At 41.7% G+C, this 24651-nt stretch overlaps 1 protein-coding gene across 4 annotated transcripts in view; it reads right to left on the bottom strand.

Annotated features, from left to right (window-relative positions):
• Nucleotides 1–24651, bottom strand: part of PASD1 (PAS domain containing repressor 1) — a 51757-nt gene that overhangs the window by 18352 nt on the left and 8754 nt on the right. For 2 of the 4 annotated variants that reach the window (XM_039354676.1, XM_039354677.1), the window contains exons 2-10: nucleotides 11844–11926; nucleotides 9866–9922; nucleotides 8439–8593; nucleotides 7986–8077; nucleotides 4498–4587; nucleotides 4286–4406; nucleotides 3584–3697; nucleotides 1490–1608; nucleotides 671–753 (exon numbers count right to left, since the gene is read on the bottom strand). In XM_039354676.1, the coding sequence (XP_039210610.1) occupies nucleotides 671–753; nucleotides 1490–1608; nucleotides 3584–3697; nucleotides 4286–4406; nucleotides 4498–4587; nucleotides 7986–8077; nucleotides 8439–8593; nucleotides 9866–9897 (806 nt within the window). In that variant the 5' untranslated portion in view covers nucleotides 9898–9922; nucleotides 11844–11926. The remainder of the gene's footprint in view (nucleotides 1–670; nucleotides 754–1489; nucleotides 1609–3583; nucleotides 3698–4285; nucleotides 4407–4497; nucleotides 4588–7985; nucleotides 8078–8438; nucleotides 8594–9865; nucleotides 9923–11843; nucleotides 11927–24651) is intronic. The other 2 variants (XM_039354679.1, XM_039354678.1) reach the window with 2 other exon arrangements.

Raw genomic sequence — 24651 nt, forward strand, 5'->3', positions numbered from 1 at the left:
AATGACTCAGCTCTGTTTGAACTACATCCATTAAAGTGAAGGAATAATTAGAATGGAATTGAGATTGTTTTCTTTTGTATTCCTGGGGGAAAAAGCAGAGAGACCCAAAGAAGAAAATATATACACAGAGACATACTAGCTGACCTAACTGCAAAGGACCAGAATTCATGGCTAGAATCAGAAATCTTGGCTTGGCAGAGAAGCAACAAAGCCAGGGCCTCATTCAAGTGTAAACAAAATGTGTGAATTGTGCTTAATTAGGCACCAGTGGCTCAGAAGGACCATAGCCCTGTAAGGTGGCATCTACGAGGCAATTGGAGACATCAGATTGAATTGGACAGAGAGAGACAGTTGGACAGTTGGAGAGGCGCCTGGACAGACAGGAAGACAGATGGACAGACAGACTAATAGACGGACAGATGGCAGACAAAATGCACAGGCGAACAGAGAGATGGCCAGAAAGATAGACAAAGGGACTGATAGACAGACCGGTAGACAGACGGGTCCCCAGACAGACAAAATGATGGGCAGACAGAGGGACAGAGGGAGGGACAGACGGGAGGGGAGGGAGGGACAAACGGACTCTTGACGTCCCTTTTACGTTCCATATTTCTCTTGCCCCCAAGCAATTTTCTACCCCTTCGAGAAACTATAAACTGAACAATCTCACCTGTGGTCTAAAAACAAAAACTTCCATTCCAGGCTATGCCGTGAGCTGAATTCTTCACAGGATTCTTCCACGTTACAAAGTTCCTGCCCAAATGCAGGGCAGAAGACACGGTTAGGCAATTGGTCTTCGTTTTCTCTTTCCGTCTCTCTCCCCCCCCCTCTCTCTCCCCCTCCTCTGTCATACACACACAGAGAGACGAAACACCCCCCACCCCAGAAACATATAATCCACCACAAACCCAAATCCAGCAAGCAAGACCATTGATCAGGCTGCCTAATTTACTTTTTCTAACCACTCTCCTAGACCATAAACTTAATTCCCCATTCTGGTGCTGCTCTAATTTGTAATTAGAGTTTGCTTTGTTTGCTACGGACGAAGAACGCTTTATTGTGAATAGGGCAGAATTATCAATTTCATCCTTCTTACATAAAACTCTAAACCTGCAGTGCAATCCTATTTATATCAAAAAAAGGTCGCACGTGGGTCTCTCCTTGAGAGGGTGCAGCCTTATCAGCACGTTTCAGAAAGCTGCTCCGTATTATGACAAACAAAAATAGCGTTGGATTAGAAAAATTTCAAGAGAGCCTTGCTTGGAACGTGCTCATATTGCCTCCCCCCCCAAAGAAAGTCTTTATCATTTTAATCTTTTAGAAATGTCTTGACTCCAAAACAAAAAATAAAATGGTATCCCTAATGAAGTTATCCCGGGATGATTCCAAATGGAAGAGCTCATGGAGAGCTTTGGCCTGGTTCCACTGGCTCCTGTCCACGGCCCCTGGATTGTATCTGGTTATAGTTATGACTCTCAGCTTAGCGCACCTTCAAGAACTGTGGCGTAATGAGACGAACCGTTGCGACTAGACAGACCTGGGTGTCACTGACTGACCGGAACGTGCGTGCAACGGGAGACTCGAAGCCATTGAAGGACGACGCAGGCACTAGAAACAAAAAGAGAAACACCAAAAACAACTTCAATCAATCAGAATAGAGCTGGAAGGAACCTTGGAGGTCTTCCAGCTTGACCCCCTGCTCAGATAGCAGACCCTATACCATTTCAGACAAGTGGCTGTCCAGTCTCTTCTTAAAAGCCTCCAGTTGATGAACCAGCCACAACTTCTGGAGGCAGGTTGTTCTACCTGTTAATTGTTCTCATTGTTAGGAAGCTTCTCCTTAGTTCCAGGTTGCTTCTCTCCTTGATTAGTTTCCATCCATTTTTTCTTGTCCTGCCTTCAGGTTTGGAAAATAAATTGACCCCTCTTCTTTGTGGCAGCCCCTCAAATACTGGAAAACTGTTATCATGTCCCACCCACCCTCCGTCCTTTTTTCTAGAGTAGTCATACCCAGTTCTTGCAACCGTTCTTCATATGTTTTAGTCTCCAGGCCTTCAATCATCTTAGTTGCTCTTCTTTGCATTTTTCCCAAAGTCTCAATCTCTTTTTTGTAATGGGGTAATCGAAACTGGACGCAGTTATAGTCTTATTAAGGTTTTATAAAGCGGTATTAATATTTCATGTGATCTTGATTCTATGCCTCTGTTTATATAATCAAGCATTATATTAGCTTTTTTGGCTGCTGCTGCACACGGCTGGCTCATATTTATGTGATCATGCACTAGCACTCCAGGTTCCCTCTCACGGTTACTGTTTTTGAGCCAGGTTTTGCCTAATCTGTACTTGTACCTTTGGGGGTTTTTTTCCCTGCCTAAATGTAAAACTTTGCTTTTCTCCACATTAAATTTCAGTTTGCTCCCTAAAAATGAAACCTCATGGTTACACTTTCTCCATCTGGATTCGAACCCTCTTTTTACAACTGAGAGTAACCAAGTGAGTTATTCTATTTGCTTTCTTTATAGAGATGATATCAGAATGGCTGTAAAAAGAGCATAAAATATCGGTGCTGGGTGGGAAGGAAGAAATGAAACAATGAGAAAAAAAAAGTCTCAGATGTTTGCATTGGCTCTTTGGGAAAAGCTGAAAATTTGGTTTTCCTCGAGCGCTTGGGAGGGGGGAGGCTGACTCTGTATATTTGGGGGGGGGACATTTGAATGCATTGTAAGCATTTGTGTTTGATTGTTTACTGTGTCCTGTTTATGGGTGGCAGCCATCAAGAGACTACTATGACTGTGGAGGCCTGTCATTTCGATTCATTAGTAATAAATAAATGGGATTTGCAATGGAAAACAAAAGGACTGCCATTCTGATTCAATCTCAGGATATTTAAAAACTGAGATTGGAAGAATCAGGAGAAGTTTCAAAAGTGCTTCTTTTTCCAAAGGGAACTGGACTTTTTATCTTTTTTTCCTCTGAAGACATTTTGCTTCTCATCCAAGAAGCTTCTTCAGAACAGCATTATTATAAATTTTCACGGTTGAAGGAAGTTGGGACGTTTGGTCTGAAGAAGACCAGGATAGAAAGGCATAACAGCCTTCAGATCCATTAAAAAAAAAAGTGTCCTGGACATCCTAAGGATGCTTTTCCAAAAGGCATTTTGGGTTTTCCCTTGAAGATGTTTCACTTCTCTGCCAAGAAGCTTCTTTAGTTCTTCAGGTCTTCTTTTTGTTCTTCGGTTCTTGAATGAGAAGAGAAACACTTTCAAGGGAAAAAAACAAAACAAGAACGTCCAGTTGCCTTTCAAAAAGCAAAGCACCTTTGGGAAAAATCCTGTTCTGGATGACTGAGAATCCCTGTAGAAACCAAGAGAGGTCATTTTTTCCCCCTCTTGGTTCTTCTTCAGACTTTTTGGTCACTTAAGTTATCTTCCTCCATTTTTTAAAATGACCTCTGCCCAAAAGATCAGAAAACCCTCGTTTCAGAATCAGCTGAATGGCAAGCAAAGATAAAATTATCCACGTGTAAAATTATCAGCATGTAAAAAAAAAAAAGAGGGGGGGGGTGGAGGAATGCATCAGCTTACCATGAGTAAATGGTTTGAAATCCACCACAAATTTGACATATTCGTAGGTAATGGGCTCAGTCGGATCCAGGCTTCTTCGGGCTAAGTGGCAGCAAAACTCAATTTGTTTTTCAGCTGAAAGAGACCGATGAAAAAGAGGCTTTACGGAACAATACAAAGCAGTGAAATCGTCGAGCCGGTGGGTACCTTTGAGGTCATCTAGTCCAACCCTCTGTTTGGAATTCAAATATACTGTATGTTGATCTAGAGTTGGACTACTAGACTAAAGGTGGAATATGGGTAATCCTCAACCACCCTTGAGGCCAAAATTTCTGTTGTTAACTGAGACGTTTCTTAAGTGAGTTTCGCTCCATTTTACCACTTTTCTTGCCAAAGTTATTAAGTGAATCACTGCAGTTATTAAGTTAGGAACCTGGTTATTAAGCAAATTTGTCTTCCCCCGTTGACTTTGCTTGTCAGAAAGGGATCAGATGACTCTGAGGGACACAGCAACAGTCATAAATAGGAGCCAGTTGCCAAACATCTGAATTTTGATCGCACTGACCCTGGGGATGCTGCAGAGGTCATAAGTGTGAAAAACGGTCACAAGTCGCTTTTTTCAGTGCTGGTGTAACTTCTAACGGTCACTAAATGGACTGTCGTAAGTCGAGGGTTACCTAAATGACACTGTCTTTGCTGGAAATAGCAAAATGCATCACTTACTGTTTAGAAAATCGGAGGTTACTGGGTTGGTCACGAGCAGGTGGGGTGAGATTATCTTGTAGACATTGTTCTGTTCACACTCAGGCAGGAAATTTAATATATTTTGGTCCACCAAATCTGACTGAGACAAAAGAATGTCGTTATGTTCAACAAGAGAGTTACAGTGAAGAGGCAAAGTGAGGAAGTTCTGATATTGTACGGGTGGAACTCACCGGCAAATGTCCGAGGAGCGAAGAGACGCCATCGGATACGTAAATAATAATCCCATCAGTGGTTAGTGCAATGAGAAACCCGTCCAATGCCTGCACGGAGGGGAAAGAAAAGGCATCACATAGGAACAAGCAGCACATATCCCAACCTCTTGACTCTTGACTTCAAAGTTAAATTTTCAGTGGAATTTATGAAACTTTGCTCAAGTTGCACAACGACATGCGAGCTCGGCATTAAGTATTAAAATCAATCAGTATTAAGCAGCAGAAAGAGCAGATCTGAGTGATCCAGAAAGGGTAGCAAAGTTATTTGTGGGTATTATATTTTTAGCAACAGAGCACGAGAGAAGGGAGTGAATTATTGGTGTTATTTTTCTGGGCCACGAGACAAAAGACTTGGCTGACTTGATTTGAGAAAGGTACAGCAGCAACACTATTTGCATTGTGTCTCAAGCTGGCAGAGAGAGAGGGAAGGAGGGAGGGAGAGAAAGAGAGAGAGAGAGAGAGAATCAGACACAGTGAGAGAGATGAGATAGATGAGAGAGGATAGATAGAGATAGATAGATAGATAGATAGATAGATAGATAGATAGATAGATAGATAGATAGATGATAGACAGACAGATAGGCAGACAGATGATAGATAAAGAGAGGATAGAGATAGATAGATAGATAGATAGATAGATAGATAGATAGATAGATAGACGGACAGACAGACAGACAGATGATAGATAAAGAGAGAATAGATAGACAGACAGACAAACAGACAGATGATAGATAAAGAGAGAGGGTAGGTAGGTAGGTAGGTAGGTAGGTAGGTAGGTAGGTAGGTAGGTAGATAGATAGATAGATAGATAGATAGATAGATAGATAGATAGACACAAAAATAGATAGATAGATAGATAGATAGATAGATAGATAGATAGATAGATAGATAGATAGATAGATAGATAGATAGATAGATAGATAGACAGACAGACAGACAGACAGACAGACAGACAGACAGACAGACAGACACAGGGAGGGAGGGAGGGAGGGAGAGAGAGAGAGAGAGAGAGAGAGGGAGAGAGAGAGAGAGAGAAAGAGCAGATTTCCTTGAGAGTATTTGCACCCAACATATATTGTTGATCACTCCCTCTGAAAATATTTTGGAAAAACATGGATAACAAGATGTTACAATTCATGCCCTGTCACGTTTGTCTGTTCCATTGGCTGAAGGCCTCTTCCTTTACTTGTAAATAAAGCTCCCTTTCACACAGCAGGGCCAATCTCATCCCTATGGATCCCCACCAAGCTCAGCACAGCTCAGTAGATTTAGGGCAACAGGCAGCCTCCAACAATTCTCCTGGGTCAAGTGCCTCTCTGAAACCCAAGCCAGAAGTTGTACAGTTGCAGGGGGGAAAATCGGTCCTTCTCAATGACTGAGGCTTCCTTCGGGAAACGGATGACTTTCCCTTCGGAAATTTCTGCCTCTTTATGGGGGAAAAAATAAGTCTTTGCTTAACCACTTAGAACCACAAAGAAGGTTTGGGGAATTGATGTTATCCGAGGTTTAGGCTTCCTTACTCTGAGTTAATGCTTATTTTGTTTTCTTAATCCACATCTGGATCACAGCCCACTGCGAAGGCAATGAGACCTGAGAATAAAATTTACATCTCTCAGGCAGCAGGACGCCAAGATGCCTTCCCTTTCTCATTTCCCTTTCTTTCTGCTTCCTTGTCTACTTCGCCTCTAAATCAGAGAATCCAACTGTTGACTGCTGAAAGGACAAGAAAAATAAATTGCCAGGAAAATGGCAATGCCAAGACATTTTTTAAATAACCACCTGCACGTGAAACCTATAAAGAGTTTTTTTTTCCCCTTCCCTTCATAAGCAGAAGCTTGCTTGGATTAAATTGCAAGCCCATGAAGAGGCATTTGCAAATGGAAGTAAACAGACTTTTCGAAAGAAGGTGAGTCACTGGATGAGAAGGAAATAGTCAAACTGCAGTAATTCTAGGCCAGGCCACACCCTGAAGTACTGTGATGAGAAAGACACGGAAAATAGTCCACAAAAGATGAAAGAACCTGATTTAAAATGCAGGTGAGATTCCTTCCTGACAGGGAGGCAAACAAGATATACAAAATATTCTCCTGTCTACCTGTGTGGGATATTTATTTCACTAAGGAATGGTATCAAAGGAAAACCAGCTACCTGGCAGATTCTACTAAAACTCATGTCAGCAAATTCCTAAATATTTCTAATTTAGGGGCCAGAAGTGCAAAATTTATCCGCTGTTTTCGGTCCACACAGACAGCAAAAGCTGGGCATTTGTAGTTGCGCAGACGGCAAAGGCATGGATTAGAGATGGAGTCTTCAGAAACAGAAAAAACTTTTTGCCTTCTGAGCCATCCTCTTCAAGGTCTTCCGGCACTGCCCACCATAATACTGGTCCATTTACATCAGAATAACTGAACAATGCAAGTGGAACTAGCTACCACAAATACAATACAACGCTGTTGGCATGATATACAGTATTTGGCCTTGGGCAAGATCTGGCAATGATCAGTGAACATTTCATAAATCAGAAGCCAGCAATCTGTTGATTAGCTCTTGAATCATAGGACTGGAAGGGACCTTGGAGGTCTTCTAGCCCAACCCCCTGCTGAAGCAGGAGACCTTATGCTATCCTGGTCAAATGGTAGTCCAGTCTTTGAAAACTTCCAATGATGAAGCGCCTACCACTCCAGGAAACAAGCAGTTCCATGGAATAATTGTTGTCATGGTCAAGACATTTCTCCTTAGTTCCAGGTTTGATCTCTCTTTAATGAGCTTCCACCCTTTGCTTTTACTTTCAGGAGCTTTGGAGAATAAGTCAACCCCCTCTTCTCTCTGATAGCGCCTCAAGTAATGGAAGACAGTTGTAGTGTCACCACTAATTTTCTTCATTAAGCCAGACATGCCTACTTCCCTTAATCTTTCCTCTTCTTTTTTCTTCCATAGTTCAAGGAGAACTATACAGATCTCACTTGGTTTCATCCCTACAGTAAGAACCATCTGGGCACGATTAGGTCAAAGAAGAGCAACTGGTCCAAATAATCAAGGAGAGAAGCAACCTGGAAAAGGAGAAACTTCCTAACAGTGAGGACAATCAACCAGTGGAACAGAAGTTGCCTCCAGAAATTGTGGGTGCTCCATCACTGGAGGCTTTTAAGAAGAGCCTGGACAGCCGTTTGTCTGAAATGGTACAGGATCTCCTGCCTGAGCAGGGGGTTGGACTAGATGACCTCCAAGGTCCCTTCCAGCTCGATTCTGATTCTGATCCATGGAGCTTCTCTGGTTGAGAATAAATCTCACCCCATCTTAACGAACCATCACTCTGGTTCTCAAGAGGTATCTGAATCCAGTTTTCTTTTTAACCAAAGGCAATATTTCCCAGCAAAGTCTAGCAACTTTCTCCTGCTACCAACGGCTTCCTTCCGTCTCCTTGCATTGGTGTAATGGCGTCTTACCTCTAACATCAACTGAGTGAACTCTTCATTGCTAAGGAATGAGGGTTTCCAGTCTTGTCTAATCTCACAGGCTTCCGTCTGTGCGGAGATTTCTGAAAGTGAAAAGAAGAAAAGAAATTGGATTAAGAAAGAGCGCCGCAGCATTAAAGATGGTGTACGAAAACAGTGGTGTTATGTTTTCCCCTCAGGAAACGGATTTTCTCTAGGAAACCACCCTGACTTTATCTTACTACTGTAACTGAGAAAACGGCGGGGGGGGGGGGGAACGCAAATACTATTAGGTTTAGTCAGAAGAGGCATCAACAGATTTATAAAGTTATGAGTAGAGTGAAAAAAAAATAGAGAATTCCCCCCACCACCACTCATAGGAAAGTCATCCTTTGAAGCTGAATGCCATTAGATCAAAGAGAATCACACAGCAGAGGCCAAGGTGTTTCATTGTGGCTCACATACCTTTCTGTTTCTGTAAAAAGTCAATGGTCCTTTGTAAGATGGTGGACTTGTCCATCTTGAGAGGATGGCCGTGCCCCTGAAGCATGGTGCACAGTTCCTTAATGAGGACATTGAACTGATCCCTTCTCTTCTTCTCTGATTTGTTGCGTGATGCCCTGGTCAATGGAAACACAAAGTTGCCTTGAAAACTTAATTCCACTTCCATGGGCAAATCTACAAGGGCACTGAGGTCCTACACAAGGTATTGTCAAAAATGCTGAGATGGTGCATGACAAATGCAATCAAAGCTCCGCTTGGTTTTATGTACACCACAGATTAAAAGAAGGTGGAGCTTTGATATCAGTATCGTAGCTACCATCTTGATGTTTTTGATCCCATGGATGTGTCTCAATGTTCTTCTTCTCATCCAGCAAGCTCTTTGACTTAAAGGTCTAAAGCCTTTAACTGAGTTTACATATTTAAGATCTGGTTGGTTTAACTACAGTTTATGGTGTCGATGTCATGGTTCCGAAAGAAGAAGCTTTTCAAAGAACTTTGAGGCTGTGGTTGGATGTGTAATGCACCCAGCCCTAAATCAAGTTTGCACAGAGTTCATACACTATGCAAACCCAAAGAATCCGCGTGATGGATTGCATGCTGTAAATCTCAGCCTTTTCACTCTTCACTTTCTCCTACATGGGGAATTCCTGTTCTTTTCAGCTTCCTGAATGGAGACAATGAGAATTGTAATCCCAAAAAGAAAAAAATCATAGATCACCAGTGTGGAAAAGGTTGCTCCTAAATAAATAACATCTCAAGTTGTGTCCTAACTCTTGCAATAACAAATTTTAGACCAAGTTACTGCTGGGTTTTTGACGTTGGATTCCCTAGTCCTCAAGGAACAGAAGGATCATACAACAATTTTGGACTAAATCTTTAATAGTGTTATCCTTGAGTCACCTTTGTTAGGCATAGCAAAAATGAACAGGTTATCTTCAATCTGTTTTGTTGTACCATCAAAAATGAGAAAATATGCAATCTGTTTTTTCCAGGGATTAATTGATTTTGTTCTGCAGGATTCAATCTGGGTTGGTCACTTCGTTCTTTGTTCTTCCAAGCTTTTGGACTCGTGCTGGTGCCCATCTTCAGGGAACTTCCCAATCTCCAGGATGTGACAGAAATTAGAAATCTCCAAACTCACATCCTGTAGATTGAGATGTTCCCTAAGAATGGGCTCCAGCATGAATCTGAAAGACTTGGAAGGCTAAACAGCTCATCCCAATGATTGACCCAGATTGGATCCTGCAACATTATCCTGGCACATGTATATTTGCCTTCATTCATGATATTGTTCTGTTGCTGTTATCATGAGCAACACAATCACTGCAAGATATTTAGAGGGAGACAGCTTTCCTTGGGATACAAACGGTTTCCCCCAGCCCTTGTACCTCTTTGCCCTGTCCTTCTCATCTTCGGCCATCAGCTCGTTTACACAATACAGAGTCCTGCAATAAAAATACGCAACAGTCACTTTTTTCGTTGGCATAACAAACACCACCTGATGCTATCAAAATGGCAACATTCATCCCTTTTGTGAGGTATGCCACTATATATATATATATATATATATATATATATATATATATATATTTGATACACAGATAAATAAATAAGCCTCATTAAAAAAAATGGTTAATACCGAAGTTCTGTTTCTTCCCTGGTTCACTGAGCTGTGTAGTTTGTGATACCCAGAGTTACAGCCAACAATTATATTATTTACAAATCCATAAAGTTGCATCGGCTATCCAATTCTTTGCACACCGACGTGGCTGTTTCCTCTTTTAAAACATGGTAAGGAGTAAAAGTCACAGACATCAATCAAAGTTGGAGCGGGGCAACCAGTCAATTTAAATCAATACATAAATAAATAACACAGTCACAATAACAGAGAGCAAGATGATAACGCCAGATAATTATTGTTAAAACCCCCAATTTTTATCTTTTTAAGAAAGACCACAGGAGAAAGCACAAAGAGTGACATAGATCTCTGCTTATTTATTTATTTATTCGTTTCTGACTTTGGTAACCTGTAGGCAGGTGTACTTTAACTGCCAGTCCTTTGACTCTATGTTCTATTATAGCCAATCTCAATTAAAAAAAAATAGTTTTAGTCTTCTTGTAGAGTTGATTTCTTGGTCTGGTTTACTTGGTGGAAACGGAGAGGGATGAAGCATAAAGTCTGAGTTTCGAGAGGGACGGAACTAACTAGGATCAATAAGCAGATCTAAACAAGAAATAATTTCACAAGTATTTGATTGGCATGAGATTTACCAATCCGGATTAAAGACAAGGCAACACACTACAGGTCTGGACCATCGGGCCACAACAGACAATTCAAGCCAAATGCTCTTAGGAAGAAAGTTGAGTAGGATTCCTACGTTGACCAGGAAGACACAGGGGTGGGAAAGACGCCATCAAAACCATGCACAAAATATCTCATGGAATCTTGTCCTCCATCAATCAGAAACCAGGCGCTCGATCGCATTTTCACCGATCAATCCAGGACCACGCCCGGTGCCCCAGAGGCATTTTTCACATGGGTGCAGCCAAATATTTTTTCCTGCATGGCAACTACTACCTCTAATATGTAAGAGAAGTCTCATGCGTGGCGTGTTACACCCATATAGTCCTCTTTAATCACCCTCAAGTAGAACCAACAAGTCAGACATCTTCCTGGCAATGGACTGGCATAGCACAAGTTAACATTTCGAATTAGAAGAAACCAGTGAAATTGCAGCCAAGTCTGGCGAGACTCCTAGACCAGCCAACGGTTTCAAGAGCATTTCCTGCTATTCCATTTTTCCCCCTCCTAAATTTGCTTTTTTTTTTTCAGCCAACAATCAGCACCCACTGAACAGACTCCGTTCTTACTGGCTACAGCCGCAGCGCACGTTAAAATGGATCGGTCAATACTTTTGAATGGCTTAAGTCCTCAGCTTATTTATGTTCCTAAGCGAGACAGTTTTCAAGCAAACTTTGTACGGATTTTATGACTTTTCTTGCCTTCTCCGTTGACTTTGCTCATCAGAAAGTCGCCAAAGGGGGGAATCACGTGATCCAGGGACACTGTGACCGTGGTAAATATGAGTTGGTTGTCAAGCTTCTGAATTTTGATCACATGATCAGGGAGAGGCTGCAACGGTCGTAAGTATAAAAAAAACCTATCGTGTCAGTTTTTTCAGCGCTGTTGTAACTTCAAACGGTCCCTAAACAAAATCCAAGGGTGATCTGTATTTTAAACGGCTGAAAGAGTCCGTGTGCTTGCAGTACATTGCTACAGATTGATTGACTGATTAATTCATTCATTATCTACTATCAAGTCAGTGTCAACTGTTAGTCACACAAAACTCAGATTATGGAAATTACCTGTTTTATCCTGCAGATGCATTAGTCCAGGCTGGCAGGGGATGATAAGGATATTTTATTACCACCATGAAGGAGGAAATGAACTAAAAAAGAAAAAGTTTCAGAAAACTGTCAAACGTTTTAGTCTTTTTTTTTTTTTTACATATTACAATCACCACTAGCTGTGTCTCTCAAACTTGGTGACTTTAAAATCAGTGGGCTTCAACTCCCAGAATTCCATGCTGGCTGGGGAATTCTGGGAATTGAAGTCCACTGACCTTGAAGTTGCCAAGGTTGGGAAACGCACTGCTCCTCAAGAATGGAAGGAGCGTGTTAAATAAAAATGTCTAAATATATTTGATGAACGGGTGACCAACCTGCTTACCATTATTATAACTGCAAGTTATATTCGTGGTCATTGCAAATGCAATAGCGCTTGCTGGGGAATTCTGGGATATGGCACGCACCCGTTTTAAAGGTGCTAAGGTTGAACACAACTGGTTTCCATTTTGTTTACTTTTGTTTATTTAACCCCGCTTTTATTATTTTTACAAATAATAAGAATGGCACACATCTCCCATCCCAGGAGACGATGAGTCCTAATTCCGCCTTAGGCGTGAACTATCATTTGTAATTTTTACAAATAACTCCAGGCAGCGAACATATCCAACACACCTTCCTACTGCTATTTTCCTCAGAAAAAAACACCTTGTGAGGTGGCTCGGGCTGAGAGAGAGGAACCGGCCTAAAATCACCCAGCTGGCTTTCATGGCAAAAGCAGGGCTAAAACTCCCAGTCTCCTGGTGATTGGCCCAATGTCACCCAGCCTAGCTTTTATGCCTAAGGTGGAACTAGAACTCACCATCTCCTGGTGATTGGCTCGAAGTCCCTCAGTGGGTTTTCATAACTAAGGTGGGACTAGAATTCACCATCTCCTGGCGATTGGTCCAAAGTTTCCCAGTTGGCTTTCATAACTAAGGTGGGACTAGAATTCACCATCTCCCGGCGATTGGCCCAAAATCTCCCAGCTGGCTTTCATGGCTAAGATGGGACTAGAACTCACCATCTCCTGGTGATTGGCCCAATATAACCCAATCGGCTTTCATGCCTATGGCAGGACTAGAATTCACAGTCTCCCACTTTCTAGCCTGGTGTTTCTTATAGAACAGGGATGTCAAACTGCCGGTTGCATCATACAGATGCTGCACTCACCCCAGCTCTGGCAATGCAAAAAAAGTCACGATATGTCGTGACACATCACGTGACGCGGCGACTTTGACACCCGTGTTATAGAATGTTAGAAAGAAAAACAAGGTTTAATGTTATTAACGTGAGGTGGAATTGTATTCAAAACTTGGAATGTATCCTTCTCTGAAGGCCTTGGGATTGGTTCAGATTGGAGCGCATCCCAAAAATTGTTTGGTAGCTCTATTCAGCCTACTCATTAAAATCCTGGACCGAAGATATTTTCTTGATTCTGTGTCTTTGAATTGGCTGTTCATCAACATAATGAAAGGCTGCAAAGTATTATTCTACACGAACAAAGGCAAATTACATTATTCTACGCGGTTACCATCTAATCTGTTGTTGAAAAACCCAGAGGCAATTCTGCACTCCTGTTAAAACACAACAATAATGGGAGTGTAATTCATCTGAGTGGAAAGTCATTGGCCAAGTATTGGGAGGAACAAGGCCACCTGTATGTCGCACCTTCAAGACAATCACTCAAGCCACTTGTGGGTTTAACACAGGAAGAAGGGGGGGGGGAAGTCCTCTGTGTTAAGAAGAACTTGTTGGGCAGCCACACCTCAGCTCCAACTACTATTTTTCTTATTTTTCCAATATTTTAGATTAATAGGTAGAGATTAACAATTCTCCTGGTGATTGGCATAAAGTCACCCAGCCAGCTTTCACGCCTAAGGTACAACTAGAACTCACTATCACCTGGTGATTGGCCCAAAGCCGCCCAGCCACCTTTTATGCTGAAGGTGGGACGAGAACTCACATCCCCTGGTGATTGGCCCCAGCCAGATTTCCTAATGTGGGACTAGAATTCCCAGTCTCCTGGTTTCTAGCCTGGTGCCTTAACCAAATAGATCAAACTGGTCTTCATAACTTCAATTCCCATTCCAAATTCCCTTTTTAAGGCGAGCCCTTGTTACTACAAGGATATTAACAATCCCTCTACACACCTTTGAAATGGAGCACTCATTTCTACGCACAACGGAAAGAAACAGTTTGCCTCTCCTCTCCGAACATATAATAGCCAGGGTCCCCCCCCGCCTTCATTTACCGCAAAATAATATGGAGGCAACTGTATCACATTTTTACAGATGACATTTAAGAAAGCAAGCAGGTCTCCCGTATTCCTTAGAAGGAGTTTAGCGCCTCATCTCAAAGCAATAATTAAAAAAATCCACCTGTACGTGCAGCCTTAAAATCTGCCTCTTGCTATTCACAGAATGCTGCAAACTCAAAGTGACATTTAACAAACGGTAAAAACTCTGAGAAAAAAACTCTCAGAAAAATTGGCCCCAGCTGACGCTTTTCCTTGTCCAAGAACAGTAACATGCTTGCGATAGATGTATGATATGCATGTATACACACAGACACACACGTATACATACACACATAAAGCACCTGTGTTTATAAGTACATACACACACACACAAAAAAAGATACACACATTGCGTATTCAAAGTATAGCGTACCAAAGGCCAGGTCCTATAGATCAGGGATCCCCAACCTCTGGACTGTAGATCGGTACCGGTCTGTGGCCTGTTAGGAACCGGTCCATACAAATGATGGACAAGCGAGTGAAATTCCCCCTCCTCATGCGCGGGATCTGGTCCCCGGTGCCAGGAAAGTTGGAGACCACTGCCATAAATTATTATTATATAAATTAAAGTGTGTCTGTCTGTCTGTCTCTCTCTGTGTATGTGTGTGTATAAGGGAGAAAGATGGGGAAAGCAAGAGATGGAGGGAGGGAGGAAGGGAGGGAGGGAGGAAGGGAAATAAATAAAATTAAAATAAAATAATAAAATAAAATAATAAAATGAAATGAAATCTTTGTATATACACACCCACAGACACACACGAACACACACGCTACAGGGCGTCCGAAAAGTCTTAGGCAGTTTTAAGCTTTTGTATGTGGTATGTAGGAACGCGTATATGATTGCTTCATTCCTTCTCTTTAGTATTTACAATTACGATTTTGGCATTCGGGTTGGGACAGCCCTCCACGGCTGCAATGGTGGCCGAGAGTCGAGGCCAACCGGAGTGCGCATCATCAGTCAATCCATCCATCAATAACAGTTCTGTACAAAGTGGCCTCCATTCAGGCAATGCCCTGGCAAGCCCATCTCCATTTGGGAAAAATAATGCCAGACTAATTGAGCAAGGCGGGTATCAAAATACTGGTTGCTCTGCCTGGGTGTGGCCAAAGATTTATTTATTTATCCAGCCTGGCCGTTGCTGAAAGAAAACAAGGCAGAGTCGGGAGAAATAGCCAGTTCGAGTGATCTATGGCAAGGGATGACAGTAATAATAACTTCCAGAACAGCCTGATAAATGGGGAAAAGGGCAAAACTCCGAACCAAATTAATCCTGGAGATTTAAATTTGAAATTACAGGGAGGTGATTGTCCCAGCATGTCCTTTGTGCTAACTAAACACAGAATGTAACTTAACAACTTAGCAAGGCAGGAGAAGAAGCAACGGATGGGAACTAATCAAGGAGAGAAGCAACCTAGAACAGAACAATTAACCAGTGGAACCACCTGCCTCCAGAAGCGGTGAATGCTCCAACACTGGAAGTTTTTAAGAAGAGACTGGACAGCCATTTGTCCGAAATGGTAGAGGTTTCCTGCCTGAGCAAGGGATTGGAATAGATGACCTCCAAGGTCCCTTCCAACTTTATTATTATTATTATTATTATTATTATTATTATTATTAACCACACTTTGGCCCAACCGGCCACTTCCAGAAGTCCATTCTGGGCCTGGGCAACAAAACATTAGCTACCGGTTCTGCCAAAATGGTGCAAACTGGCTGAATCCCACCAAAGGAAGGAAGGAAGGAAGGAAGGAAGGAAGGAAGGAAGGAAGGAAGGAAGGAAGGAAGGAAGGAAGGAAGGAGGGAGGGAGGGAGGGAGGGAGGGAAGCAAGCAAGCAAGCAAGCAGTGGTGGGATTCAAATACGTGAACAACCGTTTCTCTGCGTGGATGCCACTTCCGGAAGTCCATTCTGGGCCTGGGCAACAAAAAATTAGCTGCCAAAGTGGTGTGAATTGGCTGAATCCCACCACTGGACTAGCTGTATGAATCAGGGCTTCAGCTTCCAACATTATGAATCAAAATGTCCTGAATGCACACCAATAAAAGTCAGAACCTGCAACCACACCTGTATTAAAGTGCTCTGGTATTAAAGCTGGCTTCCAGAACGGCTCTTTGCCAGCCAGCAAGCTTTTTTCCCAGATTAGAGTCACGTGACCTGAGCTGGCCTCGATTGACCTGTCGAAGCTCAGCAGGGTTGGACCAGGTCATCAACTGGGTAGTAAAGCAGAAGTAAACCTTGGGGCTCTGAGTTAGACTGGAAAGTCAAGAAAAGATAGAGAGGTTGGCCACGGCAAACACCTTGCTGCGTTCTTGCCTGGATAATGACACAGTCTGTTAGCACCCGGGGCCAACTTTACTCACTGTCAGTATCACAACTACATCTCTGGGGGCTCGGGGGCCAGGAGAAAAATTGGACAGGGAAGAAAAAAAGGGTCTTCTCTCTCTTAAAGCCAAGTTCCCAATCGGATTTGGCTCCACCTTTTTCCCTAAAGTCCTAACAATCGCCCAGGAATTTTTTTAGTTCTGAACGCGTAGTTGGCTCGGAGGATACAGCTTTGAAAATATTTATACGTGGGCGGTCCTCAACTTACAACTATAATTCATCCCAACCCATGCCACCATTGTTAAGTGAATCCATGCAGTTGTTAAGTTAGTAACCTGGTTGTTAAAGGAATCTTGCATCCCCGCAAAAAGGGGATCGCATGGGACACAGTGACCGTCACAAATACGAGTCAGTTGCCCAGCGTCTGAATTTTGATCGCCTGATCGCGGGGAGGCTGAAGCGGTCATAAGTGTGAATGTTAAATTTAAAGATTAATGGGAAACTAAAAATTGGGAAAAACTAATTAGGACATTGGTTGTTCATAAAGACTGAATGTTAAAATAACCAGGATATGTATAAGCTAAAAATTATTGATAAATGTAAGAATGTTATTTTTATTTAATTGACATAATAAGAATTGTTATTAGTTTAAACAGGAGACAGTAAATACTAAGGGGAAAAGAGAGGAAATATCTAATGTGGTAGTTTGAGACTTGTCCTAAAGATACTTGTATGTCATTGAGTTATCGATGAGCTCAGTCGCCACCTTGCTTTTTAAATAGTTAAATGTAAAATTAGAAAATCAATAAAACATTAAAAGAAAAGAAAAGAAAAGTGGCCGTGAGTCCCTTTTTTTCAGTGCCATTGTAACTCTGAACGATCACTCAAGTGAATGATTGTAAGTTGAGGACTACCTGTTATTATCTCAGTAACTTTTTTAGAACCATGTTTGTACCCTAGTCTCAATTGTGGCTGTAATTTGAGGATTTAAATCTTTAAATTTTCGCTCTAAATGCTGGCCAGCTTCTCCTATCTCCTCTTAAAAATGAATCTTGGCAAGGAAACATAGGAGTTAATTTCGCCACACTTTTAAAACTCTTCACGTGCTATTTCGAGCCAAAGTTAAAGGCGCCACCAAGGAGGGCAGAAATCTGGAAGGCTGTTAAGAGCCACAGTCACAGTTCTTCTTTCACCCCGCGTGGCTGACAAATCCCCAAATCCTCCAGTTCAGAGCTGAACTCCGCTTCGTGGCCCAGTGACCTTCTTAACGCCCCAGATATAATCTCAAATCAGATGAGGGGAGTGGCAGGTGAGGGAGGGAGGGGGAGAGGAGGAGGAGGAGGAAATGGGTAACTGAATCACCTCTTGGTGTCTCGTCGTTCCGGAGGTCTCTCCTGGTGGAATTCTAGCCCTTTTTCCCCCTTGTTTGATTTGCTGAGAGAAAATCAGCTGTCAATATATCTTGCAAAGAAAATGTTGAACCAGGAGATGGTTAAAATGGGTGTGGACCATCCCATCCCTCATGACAGACAGAGCAAGCCTCTAGTATTTAAAATGAGAGCAAGCCTCCATTCCCTAGTAGCACTGATCATGTTATCTTGTTGGGTCATGAAACGTCTGCAAGAAAATCACCAAGCTCAGAGAGCACCAAGGATCCCACAGTCCTCCTCCTCCTCTTCCTCCTTTCCCCTTCTCTTTCTTTTCCTCCTCTCCACAAACCCTACTCCCTTCTAGCATTGATGCTGTTACATAGTTAGATAAGGAAATGTCTGCAAGAAAACTACCATGCTCAGAGAACATCAAGCAACAAAACCACCAAGCTTAGAAAGCACCACGTAAACCTCAGGCCTCCTCCTCCTCCTTTCCCCTTCTCCTTCTCCTTCTCTTCCCCACAAACCCCACTCCCTCCTAGCACTGATGGTGTTACCTACTTGGGTCATGAAATGTCTGCAAGAAAACAACCAAGCTCAGAGAGCACCAAGGACCCCACAGTTCAGCCCTGGGCTACAAATATTCTCTTCTATCAATGAACAAGCCAACTGGAAATACATCTATGGGATATTAAAGAGGGCTAATGGCTGGCCTCTCCCTGCTTCCTTTCTAGAGAGCAGGTATAAAAGGTGAGCAAGGAGGCAGACTTGAATTCCAGGAAAGGACAAGATTGAAGCTCCATTCAGCAACAGATGGGCTTTCGGAAGCGATGACAATTTTAGAAGAAAACATTTGTTGTTTTGTTGAACTTGGTCTCCTTGGTGCTCTCTGAGCTTGGTGGCTTTCTTGCAGACGTTTCATTGCCCAACTAGGTAACATCATCAATGCTAGAGTGGGGTTGGCTCACTTTTTATATACTAGTGGCCAGGGCAAGCATCACCATCCAAAATCCAAACTTAGGCTCTGTCCCTTCTTCCAATTTGGAACACAATGACACATTTCGTTCATTCTGCCTACTGCTATTTTTATTCCGCCTTGACTAATCTGATCAAGTCTGTTCATGGCTTATGATTCAAATCTCAATAAGTGTTTTTTTTTGTCTTCCCTAACCCAGATATTTCCAGCCACTTGTTTTGAGGTATAACTGACAAGCGCCAATGATTTGTATTGTTATGATACAGCTTATCAGCCGGAATTGTTTCATTCAAAATCTATACCCCTCTGAGTGGTCCATCAATATTCCACTCAGGAAAAAAAAAAAGGAAAGAAAAAAAATTATGGAGGATTTCCAACGAGTTAAATGTAGCAGACGTACACACAGGGATGACCACATCAAAGATGTATGAAGCAAATATCCATGCATCTTATATATGCATGCTTTGTATCAAAATATCTGCAGCATCAATCGATTTTTTTGGAATGCGACAGAGAAGAGTCTTCCATCACTCTGGAAGGGATGAATGTCATTGAATTCCTTGGTAATTGTAACTTCCTCCGTGGAAAGTGGTCGAACTAAAACCATAAACCTCTCACTTTCTCAGAAATTAACATTCATCGGGAAAAAGATAGTTTGTAATAGGATACATAAACAAAGTAGATAGAGAACTAAAGAACTGATGTATGCCTATGTAAATAGATAATGTGTAGAAGATGGTACACTTTATAGGGGGAAAAATCTAACTAAAACTATGTGGTAAAAGACAATTCTTATCTTAACGTACTTCAAAGGAAAAAGGGAGGGAGCTTTAAAAAGAAGGAAGGAAGGAAGGAAGGAAGGAAGGAAGGAAGGAAGGAAGGAAGGAAGGAAGGAAGGAAGGAAGCTAAATCAGACTTTAACGAACACAAAAACAGGATTAAATTGTATCTAGTGCTTAATTTAAAAGAAAAAAATACAATGAAAGAGGGGAAAAAATCAGCTATTGAAATGATATAAATTCTTTCAATGCCATCCTAATGAATCGATTTTTTTTTTCAACAGCGAATTCAAGTGAGATGCTGGAATATCATCTTGTCCAGAACACATTATTCTACCTGGATGCCTTTCCAAAATAAATCCAGGTTAAGAAACCGTGTCAGAAGTGCAGAAGATGAAACAATTATCCACTTTCTTGCTGATTCACATGTTGACTGCAGGATGCTCTTTCCTTGTCAACAAGGAAGGAGGCACGTGGGAAATACAGCAAGTGAAAATAACTCAGGCAAAATAAATTTCATCTACACTGTGTGGGTTATGTAACACAAATGTCTTTAAAAAGCCATCAGAATCACTCCGAGCCCAGGGCTAAAACCTCCCTTTGCATCTTCCTTCAGTAGGATATGAAACAAAGGCAGGAAAACACAATCTGGGATTTCATCAAAAGCAAGAATCAGCCAGTCTTTCTTGTTCTTTAACCAGCAACATTTCTGCATCGTTTTGTTCTTTTCTTCCTTTTGGGGGGGGGGGAGGAGGTCGAAATTTTTAGCCATCTTTTAGAAGTAAAATAATAGAAGTAAAAAAAAGTTGCATCAACAGAGCGATAGAATCAAGATCACGTGAGGTATTGCTACCGCTTTATAAGGCCTTGGTAAGATGACACTTAGAATCCCGTATCCAGTTTTGATCGCCACAATATAAAAAAGATGTTGAGACTCTGGAAAGAGTGCAGAGAAGAGCAACAAAGATGATCAGGGGACTGGAGGTTAAAACATATAAGGAACGGTTGCTGGAATTGGGTACAGTATGTCTAGTTTAATGAAGAGAAGGACGAGGGGGGACATGATAGCAGTGTTCCAATATCTCAAGGGCTGCCCCAAAGAAGAGGGAGTCAAGCTATTCGCCAAAGCGCCTGAAGGCAGGACAAGAAGCAACGGATGGAAACTAATCAAGGAGAGAAGCAACCTAGAACTAAAAAGAAATTTCTTAACAGTGAGAACAATTAATCAGTGGAACAACTTGCCTCCAGAAGCTGCGAATGCTCTAACACTGAAGGTTTTTAAGAAGAAACTGGACAACCATTTGTCTGAAGCAAATGGATGGAAACAAATCAAGGAGAGAAGCAACCTGGAACTAACTAGCCTATTTATACTTAAAACTTCTGCTAAATTGACCTGAATTAACCTTTTAGTACTTAAGGATGCTCCTGACCACACATTATATGGCTTGTGATTGTTGTAAATGCTTCATAACAAATAGCTTCGGCTTCAATGTGTTTAATTTAAAGTATATATACCTTAATTGCTACAGCTCCTTTTCTTGACTGGACAATAAGATAAGTCAACTAAGAAAATAATATGACTCAGCACAGACAGAACTTAACAGGATCTACTCCTTGTCTGTTGATTTGTTTCTTTAATCCCATGTGCCAATTTGCAGTGTACAAATTAGAACTCTGGGCAAGAGAGAATAACGTGTGTTTTTTCCCCCTTTTTTGTATAAAGTTTTATTAGTTTATAGTATACAATACAATGAAATACAAACGTAAACAGTGGAAAAAATGGGGAAGGGAAAAAGGAATAGAGAAGTGAGATAGAGAAGACAAAAAAAAAGAAAACAAAGCATCTGACTTCCTTTGGTGCAGCTTCAAACCTCAACTTTTTACTTTTACAGAATAATATCAGCTAGCCATTTCGATAACATCAAGTCTATCGAATTGGTAAAACCCAAAATCAAAATTTGAGGATAACTTGTGCTCTAAGGAGAGGCTAGAAACTGCGCAGGTCCACTAAAACTTAATCAGATCTCCCCATTATCAATCTGGACACGTTCAACTGTGCCAAGTATTTTAAATTGGAACTTTTCTCAAATTCAGGGATGCAGGAATTCATTCCAAGTTATTCCATCTTGACTGTAGCAAATCCCTCTCTTCAAGTATACTCAGAAAGAGTTGATTTATTCAGCCGTATATCGCACCGTCAAAACAAATGAGTTAGTGGACAACGAAGGCACCCCAAAATGCCAGAAGCAGTAGTTAAAAATGTTCGTGACCTTTCTCTAAAGAATCCCAGATTATGTAATATCTTACATAGCTAGAGAAGGAAACCTAAGCTAGCACCTTTTCAATACTTCAATGAAGACTCAATTCATCCAGGCCAAAAATACTTTAAAAGGTTAAATCCTGGACCCTGGACCAAAGTTTCTGAGACGTTTCGTTACTCATCCAAGTAATTTCATCAGTCAAAATAAAGTAAAAAAATTAGACAGAAAGTCAGAGAGCCATTAGAATGTACTAACTCTTGTCACACTAACTGAAGGGTTTCTCCCCAAAATGGTCCAGTTGCCATGATTTAACCTTGTTAAATAGCAATAGCACTTAGACTTATATACCGCTTCACAGTGCTTTACAGCCCTCTCTAAACGGTTTACAGAGTCAGCTTCTTGCCCCCAACAATCCGGGTCCTCATTTTACTGACCTCGGAAGGATGGAAGGTTGAGTCAACCTTGAACCGGTCAGGATCGAACTGCTGGCAGTGAACAGTGAATTGACCTACAGTACTGCATCCTAACCATTGGGCCACCTGCTCCTTTACCTTTTGCACTTTGATTGCTCATTATCAGTTCTATAGGTTGGTCAATGAAGGAACCAACCCACCAACATGAAATCCAGAGCAGCATTTCATTATGGAGGTACTGTTTTCTGTTATAATCATGTACCTATGAACCTCAACTTAGCTGGCGGGGAAAAAGAACAATGGAAGACAGAGAGAATGTGTGGGTTTTTCCAGGCAGGCCAACAGAGAAGACACCCTTCCTGAATCCTATCAGATGACATTGTTCTGTTCAGGAGATCTAGAGGATCCCACCCTTATTGGATCTGGAAGGATTATACAGGAGACAGGTGGTCCCAGATGTTGTCCAACATCTGATGATGCTTTCGGGTCAAGAAAAGCAGCCCAGACTTGCCTTAGCACAATATGTAAACACAATTATTGTCTTGATGGAAAGAGGTAACAACTTCCTGAATGTGTAGGAGGACCATTATCAACACTGACCAAGCTACTCTCCTCCCACCCGTTCCACAGATGGGCATTGTGTAGAACATTTTGCCATTTTTTTCATGTTAATCACGGGTTGTCATGTTACCTAAACTGACAAAGTCCTATTGATGTGGTTGGTTTGTAACATTGATGTGGCTTCTTTAAATTGCTCAGCTGAAATTATGGCCAGTAGGGAAAGTTGGGAAGCTTTTTTTTTTTTTTTTACTAAAACTTATAATCAAATCTTTCAAGAGGTGCAAAGCATCCGTACACCAAGTTGAATTCTTTGATAGACAACGTAGCTGACTTCAAAGCATGAAGATATTTCACCCTGGACATCAAAGGGAACAGCAATTATCTATCCTAGCCTTGTTTCTTCCTTGTCGAGTCATAAATAAAAATTCAACTATTCTCTTTTGTGGTGGAATATCACTCCCGGCATTTTAACAGGTTGAAAACAGGCAAGTTATTTACATATGAACTTCTTCCCTGTGTGATAATATCAGCATTTGGCATTAAAATTTAAATACCGTAACAGGATAGCTTCATCTAAATGTCGTATGTGTGTTCTAAATGCAGGTTATAAATACACGTAACAGCTTCACTAATGAAGATGGAATTAACTATATTTGGAGGTAGGCAGCCAGAGGCACTCCAGGTGCTTTGGACTACAACTCCCATTGTTCCTTGTCCTTGCTCACACTGACTGGGATCTGAACTCCCAAATATTATTAGAAAAAACACCGCGTTCTCTTCATCTGAGCTAAATTATAGTCACTGAGTCAACACAAGGAGGAACTTCTCATTTGCCTCTGCTTCTCAGCAGCTACTTCAAAAACTCTTCTCAAATAAATAAGTTTAGATATCAACTGTCTCTATTAGGCTTCCCCAATTGGGGAGGGGCACACCCTCAAGATGGACAGATGTCATTCTCACTACTTGGTGGAAACTAATGAAGGAGAGAAGCAACCTAGAACTAAGAAGAAATTTCCTGACAGCTAGAACAATTAATCAGTGGAACCACCTGCCTCCAGAAGCGGTGAATGCTCCAACACTGGAAGTTTTTAAGAAGAGACTGGACAGCCATTTGTCTGAAATGGTGTAGGGCTTCCTGCCTGAGCAGTGGGTTGGACTAGATGACCTCCAAAGTCCCTTCCAATTGTGTTATTCTATTCTGTTCTGTTCTGTTGCTTTCCTACACAAACATCTTCCAAATGGCACCAAATACAAAAAACAAAACACAACCCAGTGATGGAAACAAGACTGCCAATCAATGTATCATTGCAATAAACAGTTCCTTCTTCCATTCCAGGTTGGCACTGGTAGAACAAGTAGCACCTGTGTTACCTGTTCAGATTTAGTCATTCAGAGTTTGGTAACGCGTGGAACAATTCAAAAGGTAGCATTTAAAAGCTAGTCCTTATGGACTAGCATCTAGGAGTGGACCTTTTTTCTAATGGATCACAGCTACCTAAAACCCCATCTCAACAGCTAGAGAACCAGCGTTGTGCCACAGTGTCAATAGAATCAGAACAGAGTTGGAAGGGACCTTGGTGGTCATCTAGTCCAACCCCCTACTCAAGCAGGAGACCCTATGCCATTTGAGACAAGTGGCTGTCCAGTCTCTTCTTAAAAACCTCCAGTGATGGAGCATCTGCAACCTCATGAAGGCAAGCTGTTCTACTGGTTAATTGTTCTCACTGTCTGGAAGTTTCTCCTTAATTCTAGGTTGCTTCTCTCCTTGATCAGTTTCCATCCATTGTTTCTTGTCTTGCCTTCTGGTGC

Source organism: Crotalus tigris, unplaced genomic scaffold (assembly GCF_016545835.1).
Source record: "Crotalus tigris isolate CLP2741 ecotype Arizona unplaced genomic scaffold, ASM1654583v1 scf7180000018585.330925593:3314079, whole genome shotgun sequence".
In the NCBI taxonomy this organism is placed as follows: domain Eukaryota; kingdom Metazoa; phylum Chordata; class Lepidosauria; order Squamata; family Viperidae; genus Crotalus; species Crotalus tigris.